A 21,757-nucleotide genomic window follows, 5' to 3' on the forward strand; every position below is an offset into this window, starting at 1 on the left:
TACATTTATCATGCTTCACAAGAAAAAACAGATCAAAAAGAGAATGAGAATGAGAAAGAAATGAGAAAGAAAAAGCAAGCAAATAACAACAAAAAAGTGAAAATACTATATTGTGACTCAAATTTAGTTCTTACAATCCTCTTGGAGTTTGCAATGTCTGAGATGATAGTTTTAAAAAAACAGACAAAATGGACATCCTGCTGGAGGAATGTCTGGTGACAGGTCCACTAAAACTTTGTATTTTCTAATTCAACTGAGTTCTCAAAGCACTCTAATATCATTTTGTTTTTAATTCAATCTCTATTGTCCCAAATCATTCTCTTCAATCTTCAAGCCTCCTAAACCATCTTCTCTATTTACTTCACTTCTTACTTTACTGAGAAAATAGAGAACAGATATTTCATCTCTAAGCCCACATTTTTAAACCTTTCATAAAATCATCTTATATACTTTCCTCCTTTGCTACTCTCACTAATGAAGGGCCAAATGGCCCTTCTGCTTTGCCAAGGCCTTCTCTTTTCTACTTCTGTATTTGATCCATCCACTTCTGTCTCTTCTAAAAGTTTCAGCTTTTGCTGATTTCCTCTCTATATAATTTTCAACTTCTCAAGATGCAATGGTTCCTTCTCAGCAACTCATAAACATGCCCAAGTTTTTGTCATTCTTAAAAAACCCTCACTTAATTCCACCTCAAGTCACTGCTCTGTATCTATTTTTCCTTTCCTTGATAAACTTCTAGGAGTTATCTGTACACTTTGCTCCCATTTCCTTCATTCACTTCCAAAACTCTTGTAATCTGGATCCCAAGCTCACTACTCTTCTGAAATAGCTAAGATTACAAACAATCTTTTAAATGCAAAATCTAATAAACATGAGCTTTTCTTAAGTAATTTACACTGGTAACTAGTCTCCTTTGTTAAGCACTCTTCTTCCTTATTTTATTGTACTGTTTTGGTATCCCATAAAGATTCTATTCTAGGCTTATTTTCTTATTTCTATACAGCTTTCCCTGGATGACATCAGATGCCATGGATGCAATTTTCACCTCTATGTGATGAATCCCACTCTTGAATTCTATTTATTCACAGAACATCTCACACTCAATGTCCAAATGGCATTTAAAATCCAACACATCCAAAATGCAATTAATCTGTCTTCCTAAATTAAAAATCTTTCCATCCAGGTCCCAGAGTTCTTTATTAATGATTATTATTGCAAAAAAAAATTACTATCCTTTCAAACAACAAATAATTTTTCAGCATTTCTCCCCCTTTTGCTCCTCAAATCACTCAGTAGTCAACTCTTGCCCATTCAGATTTCACAACATTTTTTTTGCATCATTCCTAATATTGTAACATTGGTTCAGGTCCCCATTATAAATTACATAGAATACTGAAATAGACTAATTATCCCCTTTATCTAGTTTTTCACATTTCTAGACCAGCCTTCACAATCTGCCAAAATTTTTCTGATGCTCCTCTACCTTCTGTGGCTCCCTACTATTATCACCAAGATAAGACACAAATAGCTTTGGCATTAAAAGACCTTCACAATATGGTTTCAGATTATTAGATTTCTTTCATACTATTCTCCTTTACATACTTCAAATTCTAATCAAACTCTCCTATTTGCTGTTCTCTTAACTTGACATTCTATTTCTTTTCTCTGTGTCTTTGCACAGACTGTCTCCCATGGCTAGAATATACTGTTTCCCCATCTCCACCTAAGAGGTTCCCAGTATTCTTTCAAGGTTCATTTCATGCCACATACTAAAGGAAGCAATACCCAAAGCCCTTAATCCAGTGCTCTCTCTCCCTTCTCAAGTAATCATGCATTTCTTATTTAATTATCTGTATCTCCTCAATTAAAGAAAAGTCCAGGAAGATCTGTTTTACCTTTGTATCCCTTGTGCTTTGCATATAGTAGATGCTTAATAAATGTTTGTTAGATTGGATTAGATTATGGATGAAGTTTTATTAGTTGAACTGCAGAGCGTTACTGATTCATGTAGCGACATATGTTTAGAAATAGAAATAGAAATGTTTGTGATAATGCATATGCACCCATATTTTTATATGCATACATATACACATATAGTTACATATGAAATGAAATCAAATGTCAGTTGACACAATCAACCTAAAAATTAGATATGTATACAATATCCTCTTTAAATAACTACTATATCATAACAAGAAAACATTACAAATCAAATCAAATCAGAAAGAAAGCAAACAAGAAGAAGCTAACAGGACTTCTTTTGAAGAGAAAGATTAATACTTTACCTGTAAAACTGTGAACACTGTGCTTACATGAATTGCAAAATACAGCACACCAATCACTATGCAAACTATGAGGTCAGACTGTAACCGTTCACTCTATAGAATAAAACAAAAACATCAAAATCAATTAATCAGATCACCTTCTATAAGAGATCCCAAAAGAAAAGTTTCAGGAATATCATTGCTAAATTCCAGAATTCCTAGGTCAAAGAGAAAATACTACAAGCATCCAGAAAGAAATAATTCAAGTATTGTGATAACTTCTACATTAAAGGATTGGAGACTTGGAATATGACATTCCAGAGAGCAGTGGAGTTAGGATTATAACCAAGAATCACTTATCCAGCAAAACTAAGTATAATCCTTTAGAGGGAAAAATGGATATTTAATGAAATAGAGAACTTTCAATAATTCTTGATGAAAAGACTAAAACTGAATACAAATGATGACTTTCAAATACAAGAGAAGCATAAAAAGGTAATAACAAAAGGGAAATCATAAGGGACCTAATAAGGTTAAGCTGCTTACATTCCTATGTGGGAAGATGATCCTTGTCACTCATAAGAACTTTTTCATTATTAAAGCAGTTAGGAGTATGTATATATATATATATATATATATATATATATATATATAGACTGAAGTGTACAGGTATAACTTGAATATAAAAGGATAACATCTAAAATAATAAAAATTAAGAGGTAAGAGAGGAATGTACTGGAATAAAAGGAAAGAGGAGGAGAATGGCATAAATTATCTGCCATAAAAGAGACAAAAAAAAGCTTTTATAGTATAGGAAGAGAGGAGGAATGAATGAATCTTACTGTCATCAGAAGTGGCTCAAAGAGGAAATAGCATACACTCTCAATTGGGGATAGAAATTTATGTTATTCTACACCATGAGCCATTTATAACATCATTAAAGGTACATTCAAAATTATCAACTTAGAGGCAGCCAGATGGTGCAGTAGACAGAGCATCAGCCCTGAAGTCAGAAAGACCTGAGTTTAAATCTGGCAAGAAAGAGCAGGAGTGGGATGGGAATGGGATGGAGATGGGAATGGGATGGGAATGGGAGCGAGAATTACCAACTTATAGAATTTAAGAAGTGGGAGGAAGTTGTAGCTAACTTTCAGCTCATCAACACCTGAGATTTTTTTAGCAAATGATTTTACATGCCTTATACGGCCCATGAGCTGGATAATCCCCATCATTGCACTACAAGAAAATAGAAGGAAAAGGGAATACAAAAAAGGGGGGGAAGGTGATAGAAGAGAGGGCACATTGGGAAAGGGGTACTCAGAAACAAAATACTTTTCAGGAAGGAGAGGGTGAAAGGAAAGAGAGAACAGAATAAATGGGAGGAAATAAATTTAGCAATAGTAATTGTGAAAAGAATTTTGAATGATGTTTCTCAGATAAAGGCCTCATTTCTTTAGCATAAAGAGAACTGAGTCAAATTTATAAAACATAAATGTCATTCCCCAATTGATGAATGATTAAAGGATATGAATAATTTTCAGATGAAATAATCAAAGCTGTTTATAGCCATAAGAAAAAAAAAATACTCTAACTCACTATTGACTGGAGAAATGCAAATTAAAACAATTCTGAGATACTATGTCATACCTATTAGATTGGTTAATAAAATAGAAAAGGAAAATGACATGTTGGAAAGGATTGGGAAAAATGAGACATTGATGTACTGGTTGGTGGAATTATGAACTAATTTAACTATTGTAGAGCAATTTGGATCTATGCCTGAAGGGCTATAAAAAGCATGCATACCCTTTGACCTAACAATATCATTACTAGGCATGTATCCCAAAAGTGATTAAAGAAAAAAAAAGGAAAAAGAGCTATGTATACAAAAATATTTATAGCACCTCTTTTCTCAGGGCAAAAAAATTGAAAATTGATGGGATGGCTGTCCATCAACTGGGAAATGGCAAACTGTGTTGTGTGGCATGTATCATAAGAAGGAATACTATTGTACTATTAGAAATGATAATAGGATGCTCTCAGAAAAACCTGGAAAGACTTCCATGAGCTCATGAAAAATGAAATGTACTATAAACCAAGTAACAGTAATATCATAAGATGACCAGCTATGAATGACTTGGCTATTCTCAGCAATACAATGATCTAAGACAATCCTGAAGGACTCATGATGAAAAATGCTATTCATATCCAAAGAAAGAACTGATTGTGTCTGAACATGAATTGAAACATATTTTTTTAATCTTTATTTTTCTTGAGATTTTTTTGGGGGAAGGAGGAGTGTCTATGTTTTCTTTCACAACATAACTTTTATGGAATGCTCTCCATTTCCACTTCACATGTGTTTTTTCTCAATAATGGGATGAGGGTGAGAAGGAAGGAAGGGAGAAAATCTTAAAGTCACAGTTCTAAAACTAAATGTTTAAAACTTTTACATTTAAGTGGGGGAAAATTTAAAAAATACTAAATAATGAGGGGAAAGTCCCTTAATAATTTCAGAAATAAAGGCAGATAAATACATTTTTTTAAAAAAAATAAAAACTCTGAGCTAATATTTAAAAGTACAGTGATGAAACATTTTAATTTTAAGGGAATCTCAGAACCATCTGCAAATAATTTTTGACCAAGGAGGCCTTATTATCTCTCATAATGTTCAAAGCATTTGTGTGTTCTCCTTGAGAATGACAAATTAATCTTGTCCCATCTTGGTCTCTTCCTTGGTCAATTAATGGCAGTCTTATCTCATTTCCAGGTGCCTCTAAGTCTGCTATTCCTGCTTCATTATACTCCTGGTTCACTATCAATAGCCTCAGGATGCAGCTAGATCCCATAAATTCAAAAAGAATTACTTCAAGACAACGAGAGATGGCCTTGATCCCATGTTGTGTATATGCCTGTTTTCTTAATGTAACCAATCATGATCTCTCATTTTCATGATGTTCTCAATCACATAATCAATGATATAATTTTTATTCTGTTCTTTGTTCTATGCTTATAAAAATGAGCTGTATCTTAATTTCTGAGTCTTTGGAATAAATGAAGACAATCCACTGATCCTTTTATTGGTAGGTAGCTCTCTGTTAACAAAATGCTATCTTGCTTGGAATAGTGTGCCACACACAGTTCACCTTTTTGTTAAAATTTTACTCACTATAGTCACCATAACAATGCTTAAGAAAAATTATTTTGGTAACCAAGTGAAGAATAAATTAAAATTGGGAGAGACTTGAGGCAATAAGAGCCATTAGAAGATTACTACACTAGCCAAGTAAGAAGTTAAGAAGAATGTGAATTAGGATGATAAATGCATGATCAGAAAGGGGTAGTGTGTAAATGGGGGTTGGGTGGGGAAGAGGGTATAGAGAAAAGGGAAACAGGCATTTATTATGTGCCTATTATACATCAAACACTATGCTAAGCACTGTTCAAACATTACTTTATTTGATATTAAGATAGAAGATGTTGTGAAGAAAGAAATGATTTGCCAATGGAGTAGATCATCAAGGATGGATCAAGTGTGTCAAGATGGGTGACAAAGAGGATGGTAATAGGAAAGAAAGTTCATGAGAGGGAAAAGAGAAAGATAGGGAGGTCTGTTTTGGTCATTTTGAATTTGAGATGCTTATGGGATATCCAATTCAATCTATCCAAAACACACCAAGCAAAAGATAGTGGCACAGGATGATAAGGCCCTCTCCTTTCCTCTTCCCTCCTGAGGCTGGAGTACACCAGAGAGGAGCTTGAAAAATGTGAAATTCATTTTCATAAAATTTTGCAGGGATGAAATCTTAGGCATACGAATAAATCATTGATATTTTCTTGATCACCTTTCTCAGGATTAAAATTGGCTTTTCCCCAACATCTGTTATCCTCCCCTCTTTAAATATGTTGCAAAATGATCTCTGACAAGACATTTCTCCATGTATCTTCAAGTTTAGTTCTGCACCTCTTCCCATCTTGGCTTTCTTGGTGTCATATTCATTCTCAAATATTACAGGAGAGACTATTGATAAAGGAAGTCAAATGTGGTGACGCCATTGTTACTAATGGAACAAAGTTAGTGATAGAAATGCTGAGAGCATTTTTCTCTTTTCAGTTTTTTTTTTTTAAATCTCTTCTTGATATGCTGTTAAGATTATCTGGTTTAATGGGATCTATTGTCTCGCTCTCTCAAAACTCCTTTATTTTCCTCTATCTTTTTTAGTCAGTTACACATTTAAATCTACAAGCTTCAATAAATATTAACAATCCAAAGTAACAATTTAGATAAAATATCAATCCAGAGTCAAAGAACACATTATACACATAAATAAATTCATATTTCAAACATGCCTAATGATTTTTAGGGAAAAACACCAAACATGAAGAGATTTTTTTTTAAATACCCAATATTACCTTGGTCATTTGTATATTGTATATTTCCTACTATCTTTCTATTTTAATATCTGTATGAGCCATTCCTAAAGTCCCACATTTGGTTTTACAGTTGTTATCAATCTTAGAGCTTAGAACAGAATTCAAGTCACCCTGTGACTACTATGAGAATAGTTAGTCTCTATGTATCTCTATTTCTCCCCTCATTCCTTCAGGTTCCTCAATATAACAGACCTTTGTGTTGTCTGAAAGTCTGGAGACAAGAAATATCAATAGCCATAAGAGTCAAGAACATGCTCTGAATCTCTGATGTTGGTAGAAAGTGGAGACAATAGTCCTAAAGTCTGGAAATCTTATTTATAGCATCAGGTAAGAGGAAGAAAACAATTTGTGTCCACATGAATTTCTCCTGACTCCTATTTGAAAAGTGAGTTTTCTTAGGGGAAAGGGAGTAAACTATAAAAATAAGTATTTGAAAAAAATATCTAGATATATGAATACTTCTTAATTTTTTTAATGTGCTACTCTCATTTCAATATAATTGTTCAAGATTTTATCATTCTGTGACCAATAATATCACTCAGTTTCAGTTGCTCTAAAATCTATTCTCTACATATCATCATTATCATTATCATTATTATTATTTTACTCTTTTGAGGTAATTGGGATTAAGTGTCTTTCCCAAGGCCACAGAGTTAGCAAGTATGACATGTCTGAGGTAAGATTTGAATTCAGATCCTCTTGATTTCAGGTATAGTGCTCTATTCACTGTGCCATTTTGTTGCCCCTCTCTACATATTATCTATTTCACTAGAATTAGAAAATCAGAATTGGGAAAAGGCAAGTCATACATATTATATTTCTTAAATGAAATAAACAGATCACATTATAATTCAATGAAATTCATCGTAATCTGTTAGAAGTTTTTAAAATAGTGTATAATCTGGGGGCAGCTAAGTGGCGCAGTGAATAGCGCACTCGCCCTTAAGTCAGGAAGACCTGAATTCAAATCTGGCCTCAGACACTTAATACTTCCTAGCGGTGTAACCCTGGGCAAGTCACTTAATCTCAATCACCTCAACCAAAAAAGAAAAAGGTGTATAATCTGCAAAAGCACAAACTTTTCAGTGTCCATGTTTTACAGTTTCAAGTGGTTTAAAATAGGACAACCTTAAGGAACTTACAACAGAATTTCTTAGTTTTTCAGGCAGCGGGTCTTTTACTTCTGAGAGAGGATCCTCTGGATTTTTCTCTTCTGTATTTGGAAAAATTTTTGATTGCACCAAAGAGCTACAATATAAGAAAAAAACTAATTAGGCATATCAATGAGTAGTTGTAGTTCAAACAAAGAATCAAAGTTTCGAGAAGGAAATGAAAAGATGAATCTAGTTTAATCATGAACTAATGATGTCACACTAATGTAGGATGTTATAAGCTAACTGAGCATAACATTTAGTCTTCATCATACAACACATACAATTTAATACCTTTCAAATCTGCCAAATCCTCTGAGCTTTATGTGGCTATAATCATCCAAAGTTATTATGTTTAGAAATCTAAAACAAAAAGTCACAGCAGTAGCACTTCGGGGTGAACTAAGGGAAAGAAAAACTCATCCAAAATGCTTAAATCCTTATGTGAGTTTTCTTAATTAAATATGGTCTTTGATTTTACTTACAAAAGTACAGAGGGATCACTACTTTGTCTGCTTAGATGATAGGATATCGCCACTAACAAACCACAAAACACAGAGAAAAGTACGGGAATATGTTGGCCATCCCAAGAATCCTATTGGGAAAAAATGAGCATAATAGAGTAATGAAAATCTACAATTAGTATTTCTACTTTTAACAATTTTAAATTAACACATGGAGAAAAGAAAAATTAAATTCAACAAGAAAAACCACAATATCTTTCATTTTGTTTTCATTTACATCAGATCACACATTTTCAATTTCAGGCGAACTTCTCTTAGAGTTCCTTTTTATTAAGTGATCTACTCATAAGTATTTGTCTGTCTTATTTCATTTATATAATTATTATCCTGACAAGTACAGTCAGAAAGACTCCCTTTTCCCTGACAACTTTCTGGAATCAAATAATTTCTATAATTCACTAGCAAAATCTCTAATCTTATCTTTTCCTTTTAAAATTTTATAATTATAAATTGCTCTTGGTTATTACATTTATCTCTCTTATTTACTACACTTGATTCAAGGCTGTTTCAGGGCAGATATTAATGCTACAATATCTTTTTCAAAAATTATTTGTATCCCAAGCGCTTAGGTTGTACTCAAATATGTAAGTTGTAAACAACCTCTATACCTATTGGCTGGCTTATTGGTTTGTTTTATAGGACTTTTAAAAAGTTTTGATTGATGGACATTCAATACACTTTAAAATGACTAATATTAAATTCTATCAACAAGGACAAAATGCTTACCATATTCCAGGCAGTATAGGAAAAACTTGGGATACAAATATATTATCAGCTAATCAGCCGCATTTCTAACTTCTAAATTTATTTTTAAAATCTGACACCTACTAACCATATTTCTCCCTTAATCACAATTCAGTTAAGAAAACAATTCTAAGAAAGTTTTTCCAAAGTCACTCGTAAATCAATTAAAACAATGTACAACATATTGAGACTGTGCTAACACTATATTCACTAAAAAATGATTACAGTGACAAGAAATGAAAAAACATAACTATTTTTATTAAGTAGTAACTTAACAAAATAAACTTTAATTTATTGCTTACCCTTAGAGCACCATAACATAGTCCATACAATAATGCTACTGCCACAATACTACAGATGAAACTGTAAAGTGCTGCAAGCAAGCTTGTGGTAGCTAGACATTTGGAAAAAAGCATATACATATTAAAACAGTATATAGATTTAGGTCTTTACCTTAAGTAGTCTTTACTAGTTATAGTGATACTTTAAAATTTTAAAGTCAAAATATTAAGAGGAGTAGGTACAAAGTATAGTTGAAAAGTCTAGTTATCACTTAAAAATCAGAAAAATTAAATTACAATTTGATGAAGGATTATTTGAAAGGTAAAAATGGATGAATGTATAATAAATGCAAACAATTCAGGCAATAAAGAAGACTACATAAACAGGGTGAAAGGAAAAACTAAAATGAAATGGCAGCAAAATTTTTGTTATTTTATCCTCTGACTTTGGATAAGGCCCTTTCATTAATTTCATTGAAAAATTTTAAATGACTAAAGAACTATTTTAACTACGGAAGTAGTATAAAGAAACAACAAAGTTAGCACCTTTTTAAAAGTTACAACTAGATAGCAGATGAAACATTGATTATAGGGAATAATATTTCTTCTTGCTAATCAAGTCATTATACTTTATATAGCAATCAGTATTCTCCTCTCATTCCATCACTTTCTTCTTAAAAATTTTAAAGACAGAAAATTTATAATGAAGGAATGTATTATTCAACCAAAAATTCTGGCTGAAAACAGATATGATTCCTTCTCCTTCCTCCCCAAACCTTTTCCAATAAAATATTTTAGATTAAATACAAACCCCAAAAATACAAAAGAAAAAAGAAAACAAATACAAAACTGTATAAAAATGTTATATTATCATTTCTCTCAGACTACTGGAGTTGTAGAGGGAAAGATTCAATGTTACATAAATGTGTTAAATCTATCTGATTTTATTATAAACTTAAAAACTACAAGCTTTATTACAATGGTATCTTATCATTTTTTACATAAGAAGCTCTAATTACAATAACTTTGGGACTTTCATTGAAAGATACATTTGCCTAAACTAAATTTTGGTCACTTTTGGATACAAAATATCTTATTTTAGATCTGAAAATAAATTAAACTACAATAGAGACTATTCATTAGCACTGACTAATGACTATCGAGACTTTGATTCTGTTTTCTCCAATAAATAAAATGTACTTACCATTGCCACCAAAAACATGAATATCCAATTGTTCACAGAGGTACATCACAAATGTATTCACCTGAGGCAGGAGCCCAACAAAGAATACTATGGGGAAACATAGTGTGAACACTACTCCCCACAAAAAGAAATGACATAAAATTAAATTAATATAAAGATCTTTATAGTAACATACCCCTCAATTTCTTTAAGAAATCACTATCATACTTTATGATTATTCTAAAATTTTAAGCTTCCTAAAAAAAACATTTACTTCAGTTATTTTAAATGGGAACATTCATTAAGTACACAACTCACAAGGGCATGTGCTTCACTTATTTTGCTTAATGAATATACTAAACGAACATTTTCTAAAACATTTTCATGACATTCATAGCTTTTAATTCTGAAACTATACTTTTTTTTTCTTACACTAGGCAGAATATCTTAATCAAAACAGAATTATAGTATGGGTATAGATCTTCCTTGATAGTGCATCCAGCAGGTAGTCTGACTCATCAGTGAATACTGCTAGTATACTAATAAATTAATGTTAATAATGTAAGACAATTTAAATATGACTCACCTATAACTAAATCCCTGGCAGACATAAGCAGCAGTGGATTGGTGAAAGCCATCCCATATAATTTGAACCTTGTTGTGGGAAGGTTTCTGCTACCATAATCCAGGAGCCAAATAAGACCACAACACAAACAGAAATAAACTGGTCTACTATAGGCTATGATACGATTGTGACCCTGGAAATGGCAGAAAATAGCTTAGTTACTGAAAATAATTCATTTTATCAACAATATGCATGTTTGATATTACTATATAGAGGATATTTGTTAACTAAGTGCTTAAAATACCATTCACCTTTAAGAAATTCTCAAGTTTAAACTTATATCAATCAAATGGGGACATTTAGTTCAGCTAATCCAACCCATGCCCTATTCAACAATTTTTAAGAACAAAGTGAGGAACAGAAATGTTAAATAATTACTCTATGCTCATACAGATAATACAGGGATTCCTACTTCCTACCCTAGAATACTACTCTTTCCTCATCCTCCAGTCCTGACTTCCTTGGTTCCTTTCAATCCTTAGCTAAAATTCCACCTTCTGCAGGAATTCTTTCCTGGTTCCCTATAGGGCCTTCCCTTGGAGATTATCTCAAATATATCCCATTGGTGTCATGCTGGTACACACTTTTTTACATGGTATCTTTCACTGGACTATGAGTTCCTTAAAGCCAAGTACTGTTTTTGCCTTTTTGTGTTTCCTGACAGAGTAAATTTGCAATAAATGTCATGTCCTTGAGCACCACTTGCTCTTTCCACTCCAGAGGTTTGGACTAAATGATCTGTAATAGTCTGCCCAACCCTATGGACTACAATCCAGACTTCTTAAATCTTAAGTCTTTCTATTGTACTAAAAAACTTCCCAGAGGATGGACAAAGGAAAAGAGAAACTTCTAGCCATCTATTTTTTTTCACCTCTTAGTGATTCTTCAGGACGAAATGGACAAAGCAATCAAAATGAATAGATAAAATTCATGGTAGGTACTATTATACAAAGTTGAAGGTACATAAATATGAAAATGAAACACTTCTTGATCCCAAGCAATGTTAAGATTTTCTCAGGGGAGAACACAAATTTTGGAACACCAATAGTAATAAAACAGTAAGTACAATAGAAAATGTAACGTTTCATCTAGCCAACTCTTACTTAATTGACAATATTCTACAGAAGAGTTAGGTAAAAATTAATTAGTAGAATAATTTTCAATATCACATCTAGAATTTGCAAATGCAAATTAATTATATTACAGATTGATGATCTATCTATCCCAAATATCAACAAACTGTTGGGAGCTGATAAGAATCTCTCAATGGCATTTCAAGGAATATTTCATGACTCCTCAGTAAGATGGTAACATTATGAGCCTTCATTTAGGCACTGACACTAAAGCAAGCTTGGTAAAATGCTATATTTTATATGGATATTAATCACTTACATGTCTAGGTGAAGAAGAATCTGGCTGAACACTCTGAAAAGGAAATAAAGAATCAGATTAGATAAATTACATCCTTGAGGTTATGCTCACTTTAGGACCATTTTTCACAATTTAATTTACACATTGCTGGCATAATGGATATATAATGATGTACATGGTTAGGAAGTTCTAAATTCAAAGCTTGCTTCACAGACTGACTTATCTGTGGGACCCTGGGCAAGTGATTTAACCTACTCAATTTCCTCATTTGTAAAATTGGGATAATAATAGAAATAATGAATCATATATTAACTGATATTAATTCATCTATATTAAACTGGATACACAAAATTGAACAGTAATATTGGTTATCAGTGCAAATATTAAGTTGTCACATGAATGCTAGCTATTACCATTTTAAGATTTATCAATTTCTCATATCATTATTCAACTCTCCAACTATCACCTGTTTAACAATTTGCCCATTTCTATAACCTGCCCCAAACTCCTTCTAAAGCTCCACATTAGCATTTCCAGTTTCCTACTACACAGAGCTTTTCTGTTCCCATTTCAAACTGTGACTCTACCTGAACACACACAGAAAGAGAGAGAGGTAATTCTGTGACTGATGAGACTATAGACATTCATTATATATGTTTACATATATACACATATATACATGTACACACACACACACACACACACACACACACACACACACACACCATTCCCCTCTACGCACTCTCTGCCTAGCCAAGTCAATTTGATGCTGTTTCTCACACATACCCAACCCCTAGTTTTGTGTAGTCTCCCCCCATGCATGGAACAACTCCATTCTGACCATAATCTCTTAGAATTTTTAGTTTTTTTCAAAGTTCAGCTTCTACCATTTCTACAAGGACTTCCCTCCCTGACCATGACAGGGATGGTGGTGGTGGAAGGAGTTTGTTGTATACTAGATAAAAATCTTATAATTTATAGAAATTTCAAAAATTAGCCATCACATTTTATTTATTTATTTATTTTGCTGAGGCAATTGGGGTTAAGCGACTTGCTCAGGGTCAAAACAGGTAGGACATGTTAAGTGTCCAAGACCAGATTTGAACTCAGGGCTCCTGACTTCAGGGCTAGTGCTCTATCCACTGTGCCACCTAGCTGCCCCATAGCCATCACATTTTTGAAGTATTCTAAAATGTACTCCACTCAAACCTAAAATAAGCAATTCTAAGGATATGAATTTAGATTCTCTCCTATTTATCCACTCCCTCAATTTTATAACAGATGGATAAAAATAACATTTATTAAACCTTAGGGTCAAGCCCTGTGCTAAGCAATGAGGCGAGAAATACAAAATACAAATGCAAAGACAATCCTTATTCTCAAGGATCTTAGATTCTAATTAAGGAAAAAAACACAGACAGGAGTAGTAGTTAGGGAGAAACACCTTCATCCACAAAATACAGGGATATAACTAGTTATTGGGATTTATTCTCAAATACCCTTTTCTCCATCACATTTAGGGCCCAATTTTCACATTTCCCCAAAACCAAGTGAATACAAAACTCTCTGATGGAACATCAGAAGACATGCAGAACACAATGAAACCAGTTAGAGAGACAATATACAACCAGAGAGTATGAAGCAATTATGTGCTACACCCTGGGGTACAGATTAGAAAGCTAAAGGAATTAATAAAAGATTAAAAACATTAAGACCTAGGTTAATCAAAAAGGTCTAGATAAATCTTCCAACAATTTTAAAAGTTATAAAATTAGAGACGAAAAATTATGGAAGGAGGGGTATACAACACATATAAGAGGCATTAGGTGTGTAGGAAGATTATGTGCATGTCTGGGGAAATAGGGAAGAGTACATTAGGGAACCCTAGACAATAAAATTAAAACAGGTAAGCCTGTACAATACCTGCAATACCATGCTGGAAGCTTGGATAAATTAAGTTCAAGGCTCATCTATGATACTTTCTAGTTATGATCATAAGCAATTCATTTAACTTTGTGAACCTTAACTTTCCTCAACTGTATACTGAAGATAATAACTGCATTGTGCTACATATCTCACAGGATTGTTTTAAGGAAAGCACATTATTAATCATTAAGTGGCTAAATAAATGTGAGCAATTATTACTGCTATGGATGATAATCATGTTATTATAATAAGATAATAATAAAGAGAAAAGAAAAGGATAATTTTAGACAAAAGCAATGGTATAAACAAATTCAGAATGGGGAAATGAGCAAGGTCCATTTAGGGAAAAATAAAATTCATCTGGGAAGAGTCTGAATGGTTTATGTTAAGAATTGAAAGCATATGAATAAATGAAAGGGGATGTGGGAAAACTGGGACATTGATGCATTGTTGATGCAATTGTGATTACATCCAGCCATTCTGGAGAGCAATTTGGAACTACGCTCAAAAAGTTATCAAACTGTACATACTCTTTTGATCCAGCAGTGGATCTGGGCTTATATCCCAAAGAGATCTTACAGAAGGGAAAGGGACCTATATGTGCAAAAATGTTTGTGGCAGCCCTCTTTGTAGTGGCCAGAAACTGGAAATTGAATGAATGCCCATCAACTGGAGAATGGTTGGTAAATTGTGGTATATGAACGTTATGGAATATTATTGTTCTGTAAGAAATGACCAACAGGAGGATTTCAGAAAGGCCAGGAGAGACTTACATGAACTGATGCTGAGTAAAATAAGCAGGACAAGGAGATCATTATATACTTCAACAACAATACTATATGATGATCAATTCTGATGGACGTGGCTCTCTTCAACAATGAAATGAACTAAATCAGTTCCATTTGTTCAACAATGAAGAGAACCAGCTATACCAGAGAAAGAACTATGGGAAATGAATATGAACCACAAGATAACAGTTCCACTCCTTCTGTTTTTGTCCATTTGCATTTTTGATTTCCTTCTCAGGTTATTTTTACCTTATGTCTAAGTCCTATTTTTTTTTTTTTTTTTTGTGCAGCAAAATAATTGTATTATGTACAGGGGCCATATATTGTATTTAACATATACTGTAACATTTAACATATATGGGTATGCCGGCCATCTGGGGAAGGGGGGAGGGGAAGGAGGAAAAAAGTTGAAAAAGAGGGTTTTGGCAAGGGTCAATGCTGAAAAATTACCCATGCATATATCTTGTAAAAAGCTATAATTTAAAAGAAAAAGAATTGAAAGCATATATAGTAATGACCTTGTGGAATTTAAACTTAATAACCTCTAAGTAATGGGAAAATGGTGAAGGCTTTGAGCAGGACAGTAACACTATAAATATAGTATTCTAGGAAGATTAATCCAATAGTACTGTTGGGTAGATTGAGGCAGGAAGACCAATGAGGAGGCTAATACAATACTTCAGTCATGAGGAATTGAGTTAAGATGACAATAGGAGCAGAAAGGAAAAGACAGATTTGAAAGACATTTCACTCACAGAATCTCATCACAGAACTTAGTGACTAAGACAGGGGTCCTCAAACTACGGCCTGCAGGCCAGATGTGGCAGCTAAGGACATTTATCCCCCTCACCCAGGGCTATGAAGTTTCTTTATTTAAAGGCCCACAAAACAAAGTTTTTGTTTTTACTATAGTCCGGCCCTCCAACAGTCTGAGGGTCAGTGAACTGGCCCCCTATTTAAAAAGTTTGAGGATCCCTGGACTTAAGATAAGACGGGATCATGTCAAAGATGACAGAATTTGAAAGTCTGCTTGACAGGATAATACCTTGAAAAAAAATGGGAAGAACAAAAATAGTCAGGACAGGAAATATATGTTTATAGGAAGAAGATCCTGTTTTAAAATTTTTGAGTAGAAGACAGGAAGCCATTCCAGTGTCCAGTAGGTTGCAAGAGACAGAAAACTAGTACTTGATAGACAAAATTAAGGCAGAAAATAAAAATGGATAAAATATAATTTTAAAATAGTAAAAATCTTTTAAAATAGTAAAAATTTAGTAAGTGATCAGAAATGTGGATTAATTCACTGAAAAAGTAACCATGGAGACAAGAGTGATGAGGATTAGTCCAGAAAAAATTCACAAAAAAGGGGGAAGCAAATCAATGGAGAAAAATGCAGTAAGAAGTAAAACGAATATAGTCTATCTAGAAAAAGTTTTTAAAAGGAGGAAATGATTTAGAGGATTAAATGCTGTAGTCATCAAAGAATGAACAATAAGAAAAAGTATCCAAAACTAGTAATTAAGTATTACTAGTAATTTCAGAAAGAAATCAGATTGAAGCTGAATAAGCAGTAAATGAAATTGAGAGAAAGGAGACAAAAGACATGGATCATCTACTTGCGAAAACTGCCAGCAAAAATAGGATGATAATAATAACAACTGACAATAAGTAACCTTGTTACAATAATTTGTGAGGTAGGCAATGCATGTGTCATCATTATAATTACAAGTGAGGAAACTGAAGTGCTGAGAAATGAAGTAATTTGCCAAAAGTCATACAAAACTGGACCTATGTTTTCAGTTCCACCAGAGTACGTGCTCTTTCCACCATACCACTACATCCAACTGAAGGCAAGGAGACTCATTTAAGAGAAAAGAAAAAAGGCCCAAATAAATATATATTAAACTATTGCTACTGAAACAAGGAAAAGAATAAATTAAAGTGGGTGGGATTTTTGTAATCAATGACAAATGAAAAGATATGATAGCTGGAAAAAGGAGATAAACATGGAAAAGATAGTGATTAGTTTGTTTTTTGTTTTTGGACCTGTGATTGTCTCTGTGTGGATAATTCCCAGTGTGTATATTGCATATATATATATATACAAATTGGAAATTTGGACAGTAGGCCAGGGCACCAATATTTTGAACAAGAAACTTGCTTCCTACCTCCCAATACATAAAGCTAGGAGGGGTGGGGGTCACAGGAAGATCTTGATCTCATTTCTTCCTACCTACTAATCCAGCTTTCTATCCACCATACCATGTTGCCATTTTTTTTTTTTTGTTAAAGCTGTTTATTTTTTAAAACATATGCATGGACAAGCCTTAAACATTAATCCTTGCAAAACCTTGTGTTCCAATTTTCCTTCCCTCCCCCCATGCTCTCCCCTAGATGCTGCCATTTTAAAATTTATTATTAATTTTTTTTTTGGCTGGGACAATTGGGGTTAAGTGACTTGCCCAGGGTCACACAGCTAGGAAATGTTAAGTGTCTGAGGCCAGATTTGAACTCAGGTCCTTCTGACTTCAGGGCTGGCGCTCTATCCACTGCACCACCTGGCTGCCCCCAGTGCCATTTGTTTATGTTGAATTTGGTTGTAACCAGAGGGTTACATGACAGCAAAAGAGCCAAAAGTTTAAGTCAAACTAAGAGACTAGGTTAGAGATTTAAAACTAAGGAAGAGACTCATTCATATAAAGGGAAGTTATGGACCCAAAAGAAAAAAAAAATTCTCTTCATGAATTGCTTGGATTATTTTTTTCTCACCTGGCTTCTATACTCTCAGGAAGAGAAGGGATACTTTTAAAAATACCTACATCTTAGCCTTCTAATGGATAATACTAATTAATATTTGAAATTTTTACTATCCTTATCACTCTTTACTAAAAAATCTTTGGAATCTTCAAGATTCCAAACTTAAATGGAATCTAGATCTAATACTAGTTCCTTTGCTTGGCAATACTTTGTTGCTAAAAGAGACTATCTAAATAGAGGTTTTCCTTTTGTAAGTGCAAGAGGAAGAGGGAGAGGAGAAATATTACTGGTGATTGAACTTTCAAAAAATTCTTTACTTTTAAATTTCAAATTTGGCATTTATGTCTAGACCTCTCTGAAAGAGAGAGAAAAAAAAAAGCCCAGGCAGATAAGACAGTAACAGTACTCTCAATGATTTCTCCTCAACTACATGTAGTACAATGATCCTAATCCTGCTACCTAGTCCCACTATGAAAGAGGAGGAGAAAATAGGAAGAGCTTTACAAAAATAGAGTTGAGAAAGAGAAGAGAAGCAGATGAGCATGTGTTATCTCTAATTCTTTATTTTTTCTGAAAAGACCAACTTAATTTGGCATAAGCCAATTTATTTATTTGAGAAATATTTGCTGTGTCAAAGTAAAAAAAATGTAGGGCAGGAACATATGCAAGTAAATAGGATTAGGGACTATGATTTCATTGGTATTGATAACTAACAGAGAAGGAAGGAAAAATTAGCAATACTTATCTATATCTTAGCAATTCACTTTCTTGGAAGGTATCATGAAAAGTTAAATGATTTGCTCAGGGTCACACAACTATTTTGCATCAAAGAGGAAATATGAATCTTTTGTCTTCCTCCATCTGAGTAACTCGTTTTCTTTAACTGCCTTTCATGAAATTAAATACAACAGATAATTTTCTATTCCTGTTGTTAATTTTATATACACCTAATTTTTCAATTAATCTTTCAAATAACTGTGACAGGAACATAAAAGAATACACAGAGGACCTCTGACACAATGCTCACAGAGAATTTATGGAAGTTACGGTAAGTTTCTGCCCTGGTTCCAGTCTACTGGCTAAGTGATGAAGAGGGGCCTTTTTTGACTGGCTGTAGCTAGAAAATGGGGACATTTAGAAGGCACTAGCCCTTATTCTTCTCTTGGTGTGACTTTTTCCTGGCTGGCAACATGCCAACTTTCTCTCCTGGGGAGGGAAAAAAGGAGAGACAAAGACAGACTTTGGGGGGCAACAGACAAATGAAGCTGGATTCTATTCTAGCTTTTCTGATTTCTAGCTTGTGTCATTAGATAGTTGGGGGAATTTTCCCCTTGAGTGAGATTAGGGTCTCTCATAGTTGAGCTGAATTCTCTCTCCCACTAAAGAGTTCACTGATTTACTTAGTTTCAAGTCAAGTCAAGTCAAAATGGATATGATGTATCTACTATATTCCAGATAAATCCACTGAGGGATGGAGAAATAAATCAAGGCAAAAAAAAAATTGTTTTCAAGAAGTTCACAGACAACAATTTATTTGATTTCAGTTTAATATTTGCTTGGATAAATAGGTTTACTATTTAATCTTTTTGATATATATATATATTTTTTGCTGAGGTAATTGGGGTTAAGTGACTTGTCTAGGGTCACACAGTTAGGAAGTGTTAAGTGTCTGACGCCAGATTTGAACTCAGTTTCTCTTGACTTCAGGGCTGGTGCTCTATCCATTGCACCACCTAGCTGCCCTTTTTCATGATTTTTTTTGTACAATTAGCACCTGGTGGGAAGGATTCAAGTTTTCAGTTATGAATGTCGGGTACCCTCTCTCTCCTTAAGAGGTAATGGTTAGGTAAGGGATTAAAATCTTTTTACTAGATCAGCAATATTTAGGAGGGCAGGTAAATATAATTCTAATCCAGTACTCTTTTTCACAAAGGAGAACAGAGTGGCCTACCTCCTGACCCTTTCTCTTGCTCTCTTTCTATCAGGAGACTTTGATTCCTGATAGAAGATTCCTTGAAGAGGGGTGGAGAAGATTCCAGAGATAGTTATTCAAGCCTCCTCATAAGCCCCATTTGGACAAAAACCCAGCATGGACTCCAATCCTGAATCTCACTATGATCTTGGGAGCTTCCAATATCCCTCACCTAAAACAAAAGAACAAATGCTAAGGTAAAAGTCCTGACCCTTATATTCAAGGTCACATGCTGATCTCAGGAATGCTATCCCTTTAAAGAATTGTTTCTCTTCTCTCAATGGAATGCTGCCTAGTAAGAAAAAGGCACACCTGGAAAAGAACACGATTCTGGGAGCTAGAGTCTTCTGAATGATTTCCCCTTTACCTGATACTTCTGACTACACAACTATTCAAAAAAATGATCATCTTCATCACATGGCCATGAGAATAGAAGCAGTTAAACAATGTCTTCACATGCTCCAAAGTGTCATTGCAGACATGTCCTCAAACCACAATTCCTGAATGTTTTTCTTTATACTGTTGTGGGTCAATGAAATTGGTGCCTGCCACATCTCAGAAGGGTGGAATTAATCAATTCTTTCTGTTGGTTATTAAAGGGATGATGATGGTGATTAATATACTACCAAGGAGCAGGAGGTTCTATTTCTTTGTTGTACCTTTGGCCCTGAAAGAGCATGAGGTGAGATCTTTCAAGACAGTTGTGAAAATTGAGTAAGGCTTCATCTACTTCAGAGTATGAGTAGGCCTGAAGGACTTTGAGCATGGATCCAAAGGCATACTTTAGTCCCCCTTCCTGTTATATTCCCAAAACATCATTTTCTCCCTATTTCAATCAAATATGGGCAACTATGTACTTATTGGTCAAGTTCAATTTCTTGGGTAGTTTCCTCGTTTAGAATGTAAGACTCTCAGCTAATGAGGATGAGGGTCAGTGGTGGGAGGGGCATTTGCATTAGGGATTAAAATGTTAACCCTGCCCCCAGGAGGTGCTTCCTCCCTTCCATCAACAGAAAAGATACCCTTCTCGCAAGAATGTATAATAAACTTTGCTTTGCTTCTAGAGATCTCTCCAGTTTTTTTTTTTTTTTTTTTATTAAATGGTGACCCCTCACCATTTCTGAACCACACAGCACTACAGCAATTCTATGCCTACTGAGAAAGTACCCCTCCTGCCAATCCCTCTTTTTAAAGCATTAAGACGTCATGTTTTTTATATATAATCCTTGCTTTCACCTCAACAGAACATCTTATCTATAACTTAATAGAATCTAAAGAGACTATACCCTGCACAGAAATCTTTTTACATCATTCTTATTAAAAGATTAATCAGTTTCTAAAATTTTCTAAAGGCTGATCAGACTAGAAAAGGATTTCCCTAGAAACTGATTAAGTTGATCAAAAAGCAAAAATGTTTCATTTACTACTTCAATAGAAGAGCTATTTTAAGTTAATCAAATTGAAAGAAGACTCTTTCTAGGAAGTGGTAAAAGATAGATTAAGCAGTTTTAGCAAAATGGTTTTCAGGGATATGAAGGAAATTACTTTGTTGGATAGAACAAAATTGTTTAACCTAAAATTTGTACTTCTGTGTATATGAGCAAACAATGTGATTTCTTAGAGACTATCCCCTAAAGTGGGTGAAGCCTTAGGCCTTAATTTCAATTTCCTAGAAATCATGTGATCTTAAAATTGTAACTTTTTGCTTTGTTTACCTCATTTCTTGCTTGTCTATTT

At 33.8% G+C, this 21,757-nt stretch overlaps 1 protein-coding gene across 9 annotated transcripts in view; it reads right to left on the minus strand.

The window, feature by feature from the left end:
- The window catches only part of PCNX1 (pecanex 1), a 222,299-nt gene that overhangs the window by 62,592 nt on the left and 137,950 nt on the right, over positions 1–21,757 (minus strand). For all 9 annotated transcript variants that reach the window (XM_031952602.1, XM_031952601.1, XM_031952600.1 and 6 more), the window contains 7 exons: positions 12,599–12,631; positions 11,168–11,339; positions 10,603–10,713; positions 9,420–9,511; positions 8,335–8,444; positions 7,841–7,946; positions 2,286–2,378 (listed from right to left, as the gene is read on the minus strand). In XM_031952602.1, the coding sequence (XP_031808462.1) occupies positions 2,286–2,378; positions 7,841–7,946; positions 8,335–8,444; positions 9,420–9,511; positions 10,603–10,713; positions 11,168–11,339; positions 12,599–12,631 (717 nt within the window). The remainder of the gene's footprint in view (positions 1–2,285; positions 2,379–7,840; positions 7,947–8,334; positions 8,445–9,419; positions 9,512–10,602; positions 10,714–11,167; positions 11,340–12,598; positions 12,632–21,757) is intronic.

The sequence above is a fragment of the Sarcophilus harrisii genome, chromosome 2, assembly GCF_902635505.1.
Source record: "Sarcophilus harrisii chromosome 2, mSarHar1.11, whole genome shotgun sequence".
Classification (NCBI taxonomy): Eukaryota; Metazoa; Chordata; class Mammalia; order Dasyuromorphia; family Dasyuridae; genus Sarcophilus; species Sarcophilus harrisii.